Here is a 13,685-nt window from a genome sequence, read left to right as displayed (position 1 = left end):
CTCCACTGTGTTTAATGGGTCAGAGGTTCATTTCCTCTGTTTTTCTGAACTGTGTACAGATAATTTTAGGTGAGCAGCTATTGTCAACGTTTCCTGGCTTATTGGTGGTGTCTTGTCCTTTCCATTTTGAAGAGTGACTAAGAGAAATGGGTCTCTGTGTTATCGAATGAACAACCTGAAAAAAGTAAATGATTTTGAATAACTGCAGGCATGGTTAAAAGTTTTAAGTCATATTAGGCATCAAGTATTGGCACTCGTATACAATGGTTGATCAGAGAATGTCTTTATTTTCTTTCACCAACTAAATGGGCAATGTTTAAGTATAAAATTGTGGTAGAAAATCACAGTAGAACTATAGTATGTAGGAAACACCTATGAAACAGATGGAGAAATAATAATGCACCCAAATAACCTACCCATTAGAAAATGTGGGTCCAGATGATTTAACTAAGCTAACACTGTCAAACGTTCATTTTAATTACGCAGCACATTTAAAAACAACTAAGGTTGACAAGGCGTTTGGCCTGATTTTCATACTGGTGGTTTTCAAAAAATAATTTAAAAAAAATCATCTAACCTATTACTCCCAACTTCTCTCCATCAAGCATGTGTGGAGAGGTCGACCAAGCGAAAGGCCTCCATGAACTCATTGATATCGATGCTGCCGTCCTTGTTGAAGTCCATGCTCTGGGCCAGGTCAGTGATGGCCTTATCACTGATTTCCATTTTCAGATGGGAGCTCAGGAGCTTCCAAGTCTGACGAAACTCCTCGAAAGAGATCAAACCTAGAAGAATGGGAGAACTGTACACTTTAATCATTGTTTTGATCGGGCTGGTGTCTCGTTGATTTGTATAAGTTTAACAGATGGAGCAAAAGAGGAGTGTCAACTACTAGTAGAAGTGACTCAATAACATTAGGTTGGAAGCAGATTCATTTAAAATCCAGCATGTATATACAGTATCTGAAAGTTCTTTCAAATATCCTCTGTAGATAAGGATTTAAGTAAGCACAAATATTTCAGTATTTAAGAACATTGGTTCTTGTTCTGCAGGGAGAATTCGAATATATCACGATTAAATGGTGATTAATTGTTTTAGAAGGTTGGAAAATATGTTGAAATAAAATTGCATAATTTTCTTAAAATTGCAAACTACAGCATGGTTCATTAAATGTAATTTTAAAAAAATATGGTGAACAATTTTAAGAAAATTATGCATTTTTATTTCTAAATCTGGTTAAAATTTTGGTGATTTTTGAATTGAATTTGATTTAGTTTGGGTATACTTTTTCAGGCGGCTTTGCTGCTTTTTCTATGGCCAGTTAAACAATTTCAGTAATAATTTAAAAGTCATGGCTAATAATTATACAGAACGTGATAGTGGCAACGCACCACAGAAACCAGGGGAAAAAAAAACTGGTTCAACATGATATCAATGACCTTTATATTTTACTTTAGTGATCAGCTGACAAATGTAAATGATTGGTTACAGATCTATTTCATTTATTTTAGATATTTATTTCCTGTTTAAATTTAACTATGAGGGATCAAAGTAAGAATATAATAATTTATTCTTACATTTTAGCATTTCTTTGGCCCTCCACAGATGAAAAATACGTCCACTGCGTCTTGCTCACCTGAGTGATCTGTGTCTATGATGCGGAAGATGGTCTCCAGGTTAGAGTGGTTTTTGTACATTGTCTCCAGGATGCTGGTATCTGACACCTGCCAGGAGTTTGAAATTACTTTCTCATGTTTCAAAGTAATCGTGAGAACAGAGTGAGCAGCGAGTAGAAGATGTTTTTAAGGAAGACACCTCTGGTTTGGGCTCAGTGATGGAGAGCTCTCGTATCCACTGCTGGTAGTCCACCATGCCGTGCTGGGCCCTGTTGATGAGCTGGGGGCGCAGCACCCTCCAAGGCAAACCCAGCTTCAGCACTCTCTCTGTAGCTGTCGCCCAGTGGCGTAGAGAAATCACCCCTGAAATAAATAGAGATACTTTTCGGGGGGCCGCTGTCACATTAACTGGTATTGAGATCAGTGGTTCTGCTACTTCTGTACCGGTGTTGTTTGGGTCAAACTCCTGGAAGGCACCGATGAGATCCGACTTGTGCACAAACAGTTGCTGCCTGAGCGCTCGCAGGGCTGATCTCTCTGTCCAGCCAACACTGGTGGAAAAGCAGCCGAAAGCCGTCAAAATACTTTTTCAGTTTACAAATAGGAGTAAAAGACTGAAGTTGCAAAGAAACATAATTTTCTTGGAAAAACCTTTGTTTTAGTTAATTGAATTTCCTTTGGGTATTTGCTTGAATCTACAAATCTGTTTAGTAAAATTCAAATTAATTAAATAATGAAAAGAATCCTTGATGTTGAACATAAAATTGAAATTTCAGCACAAGATAATTGGGTATTTTAAAATAACTTTGATTTTGTTGTTTAACATACAGTATTACCACCTGCTTAGAGCAAAGAAATTCTTAGCTATATTAAAAAGATAGTTGTTACAACTCAAATCCATGGATAAATATTTACAACACCGCATTTTTGATGTCAAGAGGGTTGTCAGACTTAATCTGATATTATTTGATAATATAGAATAGAATAGAATTCAACTTTATTGTCATTGCACTGTCACAAGTACAAGCAACGAGATGTAGTTTGCACCTATCCAGAAGTGCTCTACGAGATATAAATATTTATTTACAGATGTACAAGACTATGTATGTATGGACTATAAGGGGTTATAGCAAAGAGATATAGATATTGTGTATAAATATAAATATGGGAGCTATATGCACAGATTATACAGAATATACAAGAATGTTAGTATCAAATAATATACATAATAGCAAGAATTCTTGCTATTAGTAGTAAGAAGCGCTTTTACTTTATCACAAACTTTTTTTTAAAAGTTAGATAACAGAATAGAAAGCAGGCAGAACCATTTTTTACTACACCAAAAGTATAAAATAATTTGCTTCTCTCATTCAGTGACAAAATAAATTGATTTTGTGCTGCTTAATAAGTCCTCATATTCATATTCATAAATTTGAGCCTCCATGCCAAATAATCTAGTTGGATTATTTGCTGAAGCTGTTCACCTTTGTCTCAGGGTCAGCTCCCTGCATGTCCTGCTGGCCTGGTACTGAATGAAGTGAGGGACCAGATCGTGACCCATTCTGATGTAGGCTCCTCTGTTGCTGCCCACCTCGTAATAATTAGAGGCTGAAAATATGGTCAGCACCTGTCGTAACAATGAAGGGGGAAGGGAGGGGACACTCTGAGCTCTTGTTTTTCCCTCCAGAACTTGAGTTTTTGCTTTTTTTTTTATTATTATTATTATTATTTTTTACCATGTTTCTTTCTGTGCTCACCATGCGATTGTGGCAGAACTCGTAGCCGTCCTGTTTGCACTCGTGGGAGCGGATGAGAAGCTGAAGGTTGTGTTTTCCCAGCACCTCCTCAGTCACATCTGGCCCCCAGTAGCAGCCTCCACCTCGCACCTCGTTGGAAATGCAGCCATTTTGAGGCATCGGATCGCTCCATAGAAGGTCCACTATCTGAGTGCATACATCACTGGTTAGATAAAAACACATTCACATAAAAAATAACATTGAAAAAATAGGACACTGATTAATGGACATATGGGTCTTTTAAAATCTTTTTTTTTTAATGGCACAAGAAAAATGAAAACATCATCACTCAGCATTTTGAAGCAACATTTAGTCTGGTGCATGCCTGAGTGTTGAAGTCAGAATGAAGACCATGCAGGAGTCATGGGGCCTTTAGAAAGGAGATTGTAAAACGTAACAGAGGTCTGAAAATAATTTGAAGTCAGCCACTCCACTGCACGGAAAATAATAACATGCCCTGCTGGTTAGGCCCCCAGTATCACAATATCCAGGCAAAATAGAAAAAAAGAGGTCAATATTAATCACAATGAGCACTTAAAAATTACAACAAAATAATTAAATGTTAAAGAAAACATTTCAATTAATGAGAGGTTAAATACACACTACCCTCTACTATGGTGGACACTAAACTAAAAGATTATGTTGCAAAAACAAAAACTGTTATCTTAAAGTTTAAGCACTATGATCCTTCTATCTTTCACTTGTTAGAAGAGAATTGTTGTATATGTCTACAGTCTTACTTGTTTCCACTCATGCCCATGTGTTTCTGTGGGTTCTCCAAACTCCGGGTCTGAGTCAGAGTCCAACATCTTCATTTCTTTGTAGGTCTGATCGAACCCAGCCAGCCTGCGCCTCTTCTTCAGCTCGTCCTCCACCGAGCAGTTCAGCTGGGCGCCGCTGGTGGACAGGTTGTGGAGGGAGCGACGCGGGATGTTGTTCCTCTGACCCTGGGCCGAGGTGTTGGTCAGGGAGCGCACCCGGCGGCGGCCTTCTGCTGGTCCAGACGCGTCCTCGTTCTTGCCGCTCCCTGCTTTGTTGCCGTTGAGTGTGGGACTGATCACTTTAGGAGGCCGTAGAACCGACACGTACTGCGCAGTCACAGGTTCAACAGTTTTAGCTTTCCTGGGTTTGTATTGTACAAAACACTCTAATCTGACTTAAACTGGAAGCTTCTCTCACTCTGTGTCTGTCCATCCTGGCGACCATGTCGAGGTCTGTTGAGTCAGAGATTCCACCATGTACAACCAGGACCTTATGGTTGATCACTGTGGCCAGGGGAAGCCAGCTGAAGATCTTTTGGAGCAGCTTTAGGATCTTCTTGCCGTGCACCTGAAAGTCAATTCAACATACGGCATAATCTGCTCTAAAATCCATGGTTTCATCATGCTGCTATTAGCTGTATAAATTTGCATACTCACTCTGTATTTTCCCAAGACCTCCTTGGTAAAACCATACCTGAAGAGAACACATTAATAAAATCACACATTTTAGGATTATGAACATTAATCTAGTGCAAATTATATATGCAAGGTATTCATTTAAAATTTTTAAAGGAGGTCAGAAATGAAAGTGTGGGCCTGCAAGAAGTAACTCCACAACAACGTCAGCAGCTTTCCTACAGTCATTGCTGAAGGACAGGACCGACAGAATGCTGTCTCTACCATGTTTTACATGTGCTCAGGTAAACAGTGTTTTTAAGAAATATTCAATTTGTACCACAATAATCTTAACCAGAGCACCATCTTCCAGCTGTTTCCTTTATCCACTACGTGACATGTGTCAACTTGAAAACAAGTCTTGCCATTTTCCAACCATGACCGTCCTCTTGCCACTCCTCTACAAAGGCCATTTTTGGATCAGGGCTTGAACAATTGTTTACGAGATATACAAATAGTAGAATATTGCTTTATAACACAACCTGGCTTTAAATTTCTTCACAACTTGTACTTGATTTGTCTTCAGTGTTTCTTCACTAGAAGACCTCTGACCGCCTTCACAGAACATCTGTATAAAGTGAACTCAGTTTTGTAATTTAGTGGCCTTTGTAGGCTTTCAGTTAATTAGGCCCGAGCAGCAAAGCGCTGCGAAGGCCTATTGTTTCTGTACTGTTTCTTCTTATTATTATTATTATTTAGATTTTATTTGTGCATGTCAAAGTAAAGGGGGCACCTTCCAGACTCTTATTTGTAAATATATATATATATAAAAAATTCTGGATTATTTTTCTTCTACTTCACAAATGTCTGCAATGTTATAAAATATATTGATGTATATGCTTGTAATGTGACAAAATGTTGTATGTTTAAGCAACATGAAGATATTGGGAGTGTAAAGGTAAAGTGAAGATTTTACCTCAAGTTAACAATGTGATCTTCATGGTTTCCTCTGTTCAGATGCACTTCATTGGGGTAAACAAGCAGGAACCCAAACAGGATGAGCAGGATCTCTAAAGAATTCTTGCCACGATCCACAAAGTCTCCATTGAAGATGTAAGGTTTCTCACATGAGGGTAAACCATTCTGATAAAAAACAAAGAAATTAAGATGGACTTCCTGACTGAAGATATATCTTATATATATTTTTATACCTTATAGAATATCAATAGCAGATCTTCAAGCTGCCCATGCAAATCTCCTGAGAACAAAAAAACATTTGTAATAAACAGAATGTTACTTAGGCAGTAAAATAAAACGTTAGTGGAAGATCCTAGAAAGAGCCACTTCAGTGTACCACATATTGTAATCTCCTTAGTGTGGCAGACCGATACATGATTGATGTTTGGAAGGATTCTTAGAAGTCGCCAAGTTTCTCCAAGAATCTGCAGAACATAACGAGCGTGGAGCTGCTGCTGGGAGAAAAACATGTATAAATTATCCAAGAAAACCTAGAAGCTCCTGCTTTTATCTTCTTTTCTCATTTGGGCTTTTTTTAATCTATCTTACATATTCATGAACCAATGCACCTACTTGTTTCAGCTTGAAAGCCTCCATTAGCTTGGACACCCCACAGAACGTCATGGGGAAAGTCAAGTGGGGGCCGCAGTAGCTGTCCGGTACCTCTATGTCTTTGTAGCAGAAATATCTTTCCCAGTCTGCATCATGGCAGACCTCATTCTCACGAAAGATGTGAGAGATTAGGTTTCCTTCATTAAACACAGAGAGGAAGTAAAAAGGAAGTGGATCAATATGAAAGTGAATCTAAATCTTGGAATAAGGAGCAGATTGTTGATAAATAAAAGATATTGCACAGGAGGGTTAAAGTGATTATAGCTGACAATTACTCTCTTACTTTCACTGCTGGCTGGGGTGAAATGGTCCATCAAGAAGCCAAAGAAATGATACAGCTGTGAGAGGAACCAGAGTTTTAAATGTTTGAATGAAGAAAAACATTTCTTTACATGTTTATTTACATGAAGATAGCTCTAAACTAAACTCATTGATTGTAATGTGCAGTCCACTAACATCAAGGCAACCAATAGTACAAAGAGCATGAACTAGTTTACAGAACACATGTTGCATACAAAAAAACAGTTAAATGCACTTATTATTATTGTTTTGTTTCTTTACACGTTCATAGCTGACCCAAAACAGAACATGAAGTAAACTGCTGCTTGGGTTCTCCAAACCAGCAGGGGGCTCCAAAGAGTGCTTTAGTTCTTACAACAGACATCTCAAAATTATTTTTTTTTATCAAGGTTGAGCCTTTTTTATTTTTATTTTTTATTTATCTGGCCAGAACCCGTTCTTCCACGTGTCTTGTGGTTCATTGCAAACTCCAAAAATGAAACATTTCTGACTTTCTTTCAGTACTGCCATTCTGTCTTGCTATTTCTATGCAACGAAGTTCAGATTTGTAGAGTGTAGAAATTATAGTTACCATCACAGATTCTCCAATCTATGTCTGTGGATCACTGCACCCTCTCAAGAGTAACTACGGGCATTTTGGCTACTTCTCCAATGAATAATCTCCTTCCTCAGCCTGTCAGCGTTGCTGGGAAGCCATAATTTAATTGGTTTGTGGTTGTGACATTCTCCTTCCACTTTTTGAGGATGGATTGAACGGGCCGCAGATTATACCTACACAATTATACACCACTTTGTGTTTTTCTGTGACATAAAATTTTTATAACATGCATTCAATTTGTGGTTGCACAGTGACAAAGTTTACAAGGTTTCTTCTTTTGCAAGGTATAAATATTTATAAATATTTTTACTCACACATTGGAGGCTAATGTTTTCTGTGCAAAGATTTTGACCTCACCTTTATTTGATCTTGCTCGCCTGCATACTCAATAGACTGGAAGATGTTCCATGTGCACCTGCGTCTCATTTCCAGCCTGGCAACATACTGTCGATACCAGCGCTGGATCAGCAAAGCTGCTCTAATTGCTGAGAAACAGCAGAAGGAAACATCAGGAACGTGTCTAAGTGGCATTGTTTCTCTGAAATTCAGTCAAGGGGATGTTCTTCGACTAGTTGTTTAGGATATCTAAGCTGTTAGGCTTCAGAAGAAAGTTTCTTAAACATAATAAAACACCTCCAAGAACCAACAAGTGTTTTTTTTTTTCTGGGTGTTTGGAACACTTTGACCTGGAGTACTAATTCAAAATAAATATTCTGGAAAGGAAACAACCTACCCGTGGCAGCTATTCCGAGTGCATGAAATTTGGATTAAGATTACAGCAATTAAACACAAAATGAGAAGTCTGAGTACAGATTTTAATAATTAAGGTTTTGACGAAGGTAAATAAAATTACCTGGAACAGAAATGCTCACTGAAAATGACCAAAAAAAAAATATTACACTGAAGTTCAGAAATTAAAGAGAGGACTTGTTTAAAGTTGTGTTCAATTAAAAGACTAAAGAAAAACTTTGCACCTCTGTCACATTTGTTCGGCTGGATTCTGGATTTTCCCATGCTGCATCCCATGATCATTTGCTGCTTTCCCTGTCAGAAAAATCAAGTCTGAGATATGTGACCTTGGGTTTTGCAACCTCAACTATTCAGCAATAAATTATCTACACACAAAGTAGCACACTCCTCTACCATTTCCAACTCATTAACAGATGCTGAATGAAATCTCTAAACAATGAAAGGACAATAGATAAAATTATTATTTCAATGCATTCAATGGACATGTTGTTTCTTATTTTTTGCTTAAAACAGCCAATATGACTTAAAAAAAAAAAAAACAACTCACCTATAGGAGTCACCCGTTTTTCATTACCTTCCCAGACTTCCTCCACTTGTACATATGTCCATTTTGTTTAAAAACTCCTTGGCTGCAACGATACAACGATAAAAAAAAATAAATTGATTAAAATATGTTATCTCATTGTTCGCTTCCTCTGCAGGTTTGGTGTCTGTAATATTGTAGCTCTTCTCAGCTACACATCCATGCATCAGTTAAAGCCCTGGGGCATATCAGAGCCAGGTGTCTCGAACAGGCTACTGTAATCACTCACTCAAAACGAAATGCAGATGGATTAGGATTAAACTTTACTACAGCTCACATCCACCCTGAATAAACAGATGAGGGCTTGGTTAAAGGGCAGCAAGCTCTTCAAAAGGATCGTACGTGGTCTCATGTAAGGCTGCGTTCTCATTGTGACTCACTGGACAAATCTGGGCACTGATCACTGACTTGTCTGATATGTAAATAAAAATAATATAAATGTAATAAAAAATAATATCCATATGTATTTCAACAGAAAAAAATGTTGCCTTTTATTATTAAATTATTTAAATGTGTCTTGAAGTGTAAAGTGCACTTAGTTTTTGTTGTTTTTGCTTTTCTTTTTTTTTTTTCCATTTTAATTATAAAGCTCCCACACTCTCCTGATCTCTTCTGCACTTCAAGCTTCATCGCAATGCACAGATGAATACTCCCCTCATTGAGAATGTGTTGAAATACATTTTGGAATCATCCGCCGCTGGATCTGTTAAAATATTGTCTCTCTGTAAGTCACTCATCAGCCCAGAAAGGCTCTCTGTGATCCCAGACACCGGCAGCTGGCCGTGCTGTGACTCCCCGCTACAACAACGGTCCTGTGGGAGGCGTCTGGCCTTCAAGGACTTCGTTTATTCATGGAAGGCTGCAAAAGGCCGAAGGTGCACTATCCCATAGAGACGTGCACGTGTCTGATTGTGTGTGGGCAGGCTGATGCATTGTGTGGGTGGTTTGTTTTCCTTATACGGTCAAAAAAAAAAAGAAAGAAATATATATAAAAAGAAAATCAAGTCAACCAAAAGTTTTTAAATGTAGCAAATTTAAAAACAGCCTTAAAAACATTGAAGTAATGTACAAAATGTGTACTGGCCTGCAAAAGCATTTTTTAAAGTTATTTATTTATTTTACATTTTAATGCATTGCAACAACAAACAGTTTATTTTATTTGGATTTTATGTGATATGCAACACAAAGTAGAGCAACAATTGTAAAGTGGAAGGAAAATGTTGAATTGTTTTAAAGATATTTCACAAATTATAATTGTAGGGTGCCTTTGTCTTGGACCCACTTTAATATGATGCCCCTAAAGAAATATTCTGTGCAATACATTTTTTTTCAGAGCTTGCCTAATGAAATGCAGTTGTGCATAATTCACTGTCAACCAGTCTTGTGAACAGAGAGGACAGGTCAGGCATAAAGTTGTGAATTTAAGGCAAACCTAGGTAATATAACAACATCTCAAGCTTTGAACACCTTACAGAACTCTGTTCAAGCTATCGTTTTAAAATAACGACACTACGGCACAGTTCAAATCCTTTGCAGACTGAGGGCATCCGTCCACCGGGCAAGGAGAGCTGAGAAGAATCAAAGATTCCCGTCGTAACTCTGGCTCCAGAGATCCACTTCTCAGGTGGGAAATATCTTGACAGAATGGTTATTTGTGCATTCCACAAATCTGGCTGATAGAAAGAAGGCCACAAAAAGTCCCTGTTTGAACTTTGTTTACTGGAGAGCACTGCAGACACTTGACAACACCTGGACTGAGTGGTCAAGCCAGATTGAATTTTTTGGCAGACAAAACAAGTACATCTTATTAAATTAGCGTACGCATTCCCATTCTGCTTGTTTGTCATATTAATAGTACAATTTGAAAATAAAACCCTTCAAGCCGGTTTCTCAACATACTTTTCACTCTGTTTTTTATTTGATGTAATATTCTAAACTTCAGTGTTGTGTTTTTGTGAGTTGGAAGCAGAAAAACATCCTCATTAAGAGAAATAAACGTTTCAAAACATGTATGTGTGTAAACAAACTGTTCAATAATATTCTAATTTATTGGTGTAATGAGTGGAGCATAAGAAAAGCTGCTCATCACTCTAAACACTTCATCTTCATCCGTCAGGATGTAGGAACACCTTTCTGCACGGACTGGTCTGTGTTGATGAGAAAATGGAATGGGCCAATCCCAGAAGAACATATGTTACAGGCTGCAAAAGGCATACAAGCTGAGCTACAATGGAATGGTTTACAAAACATAGTCATGTGTTACTGAAACTCAGTTCAGGCCTAAAACCAGATGAGAGTCTGTTTGAACATTGCTGCTCACAGGATTTCTCCGTGCAGCCTGAGCTTTATCTTTTCTGCCAAGAAGGATGGGAAAAATGTATTTCTCCGAATGTGTAGCGCTGATAGAGATGCAGCTGGAAACACTTGTAGCACAAGTGGGTTATACAAAGTACTAACTCAGGGTGTCTGAAATTCACACCATCTTTTTTTGTTGTTGCAAAAATAAAAAAATAAAAAACACGCTGTATAATTTTCTTTCAACTTCACAGTTGTGCATTACTTTACGTTGGCATATCATACAATTGCGACAAACTAACCTGATTAGGTCGTTTCTGTTTGTAGCATGACAGGATGTGAAAAAGGTTTGAAACAGCACTGGCCATATCAAAGTTACTAAAATCTAAAAACATACTATACATTTTTCATACTGTATGAAGAATTTAAGTCAAAAATAGCAGCCATGGGCCATTACCTTAAATAATCACCATTAGTTTTTGCTCGTCAGAAGGCTTACTGCAGAATTTTGAACATCTTTCAGGCACCAAAGTGACTACAGGTCAAGACCAGGTTACAAATACCTACAATGATCAGAACGAGATGCAATTAAGGCATAAATTACTGCCTTAAAGTCTTGCAATGGAATGTGGGCCATAACCTTAAAGCATTGTGAAAAAATTTAGCTTGACAACTGAGCTAATTTGTCACCCAACTATTGCTTGCAAGAAGAATTGAATGAGCCAATAGTATCTTTATGTTTGTTTACATGGTTGGATTGTTAAAGCAAAATCTATTTTGTGAAGATAATGATGTTTATGTGCATTGATATATGTACATGCATTCTAAAACAATCCAACAAAGTCTGAGTAGATGCGTCTTTGTTAACTGGAAAAGGCAAATAAAGTCTAAATAAACCAGCACAACAACAGAAGGCAATCTTATGCTTTTTAAAAATGCACTTCGAAGAATATATAATGAGAAAAGACCTAATATGGAGCCCTGGAGGACCCCATGGCAAGGAGAGGACTCAGAATAATAGCTTAATGTGTAGCAAAATGCAGTTTTTATTTTTAAAAATAAAAATAAGAAACCGTTGCGACAAACAACTTGCACTTAAAAACGCACACAGACCACCCTTGTGCCCATAGACAAATAAATTCAATGCATCAAGGTCCCGGCTGGAATTTGAGCTCAGTTTCCTCTCGCTGCAAATAACTGCTTGGACGAGTTCAGAACATGCATAACTATTGCAGGAGCCTGTTCCCATTTAATACATGTAGGATCACTTTTCAACCTTAGGGGATTCTCACCCTTGAGCTGTCACAGTTTGAGGAGGACATCTCAACGTATAGGAACATTGGAGTTATGCAAGTGAAAAATAAAATAAACTTTAATTAGTACCTTTCAAGAGCTGAACAAAAGCTGCTGCAGGGTAGGAACTATGGAGGCATAGATCTGGCAGGAAGTAAAGCATCGGGTTTCCTTGACATATTTTTTATTAAAAATGCTGTTGCAAAACATAGCTTTGAATCTGTGCAAAATACACAAACAGGCATAGCTTGAGCAAATAAAAGAGAAACTATTTTGAAAAAGAAAAATAACTTCAGTACTTGCAAAATAAATAGTAAATACCTATTTGTAGTATTATTCATTTGCCATGAACTATATACATTACATCAGATGCTACTGGAGACATGTTACACAAATTATGATGTACGCAAAACAGAGCTCTGCGTACAATACTGACGTGTGATGACAGGACTATTATCACTCTATGCACAAGAAACTGAACAGACAGATTTCTGTAATCCCTGATTATTGTTATTAGAAACATATCCATCTTAAAGTAGCCTTTTATGTTATTTTAAAACCCCTCCTTTAGTGCAGAGAATCATAAATGTGTGACAAAGTATGCAATTGTAGGAAACGTTACCACACCTAAAACAAGGAGTAATGCCATCACATGCACTGTTTTGTATAGACGTATGACTGAATGGAATTTGCTACCTAAACATATCAAACTCACTACTAAAAATATTAATAAAACAATATGCATCCAAGTAAGTATAGTGTGTATGATGTGCAGGGGCATTGTATAATTATAGGTTAGTATATGTGTAGGTGTGTGTAAAGATGCAGGTCATACACACGTACGTGTATGTTTGTGTCTGTTTGTATATCCATGTTTGAAACGTGATGTGTATAATATTACAGAATGTAGAAAATAATGATTGCAATTTGTTGTGTAAATGGAAAGTGCAAATAAAATCTATTTTTGCTTTGTTCAAGGTAAGTGTATACATTTTTTCTTTTATGTAAACATAATTCTGTTGGACCACAGTAAGAATATCTGTAGTTCTACTGCAGCTAACGGAAATCTTAATAAACAAATAAACATCACTTGTATTTTTGTATGTGTGTACGTGTTAACAGTCATACAATTATGACAGTCATGCCAATGCTAGGAGAAGTTCAGACCTGCAGATAATGGGACATATTGATACCTGTGACCAAGCCCTCAGCAGAATTGTTGAGACTTGTCGAGCAGCTCACAAATGTTTTATAGTACAAATCCATGAAACAGGTAAACGATATCGCATTCGCTAAAGGATTTAATCTCTTTAGATGGGTACAAATGACAAAATAGCAACTTGAAAATATTTCACTGAAAGTAAACATCAAAAACTGAATACATACGGCTGTGGGGGAAAAAAAGACCTCTGCACTGAACCTCATTGAAAATCTCATGGTTATTCCAAC

The 13,685-nt window shown here is 37.4% G+C and overlaps 1 protein-coding gene across 1 annotated transcript; it reads right to left on the bottom strand.

Moving 5' to 3' along the window:
• Nucleotides 1-311: 311 nt before the first annotated feature.
• ppef2 (protein phosphatase with EF-hand domain 2) lies at nucleotides 312-8,823 on the bottom strand. The gene is made up of 19 exons (XM_023338022.1): nucleotides 8,613-8,823; nucleotides 8,290-8,359; nucleotides 8,169-8,186; nucleotides 8,049-8,057; nucleotides 7,673-7,800; nucleotides 6,701-6,755; nucleotides 6,379-6,554; nucleotides 6,143-6,257; nucleotides 6,000-6,046; nucleotides 5,765-5,931; nucleotides 4,831-4,867; nucleotides 4,592-4,741; nucleotides 4,153-4,500; nucleotides 3,374-3,559; nucleotides 3,101-3,243; nucleotides 2,061-2,167; nucleotides 1,816-1,979; nucleotides 1,637-1,724; nucleotides 312-785 (listed from the first exon to the last, which is right to left on the bottom strand). Exons 2-19 carry the CDS (start codon nucleotides 8,345-8,347, stop codon nucleotides 601-603), a joined length of 2,181 nt encoding a protein of 726 aa, XP_023193790.1. The 5' UTR covers nucleotides 8,348-8,359; nucleotides 8,613-8,823; the 3' UTR covers nucleotides 312-600.
• Between the last annotated feature and the right edge of the window lie 4,862 nt (nucleotides 8,824-13,685).

Source organism: Xiphophorus maculatus, chromosome 8, assembly GCF_002775205.1.
Source record: "Xiphophorus maculatus strain JP 163 A chromosome 8, X_maculatus-5.0-male, whole genome shotgun sequence".
Lineage (NCBI taxonomy): Eukaryota > Metazoa > Chordata > Actinopteri > Cyprinodontiformes > Poeciliidae > Xiphophorus > Xiphophorus maculatus.
This window is presented reverse-complemented; position numbering and strand designations above follow the sequence as displayed.

Bases quoted from the DNA above. Each gene is read 5' to 3' on its own strand.
- ppef2 (XM_023338022.1), bottom strand. From the start codon at position 8,347: ATGATCATGGGATGCAGCATGGGAAAATCCAGAATCCAGCCGAACAAA. The intron at 6,555-6,700 runs GTAAGAGAGTAA...TGTTTAATGAAG, and splicing joins CACCCCAGCCAGCAGTGAAA to GAAACCTAATCTCTCACATC. The intron at 6,047-6,142 runs GTACACTGAAGT...TTTTGTTCTCAG, and splicing joins TAAGGAGATTACAATATGTG to GAGATTTGCATGGGCAGCTT.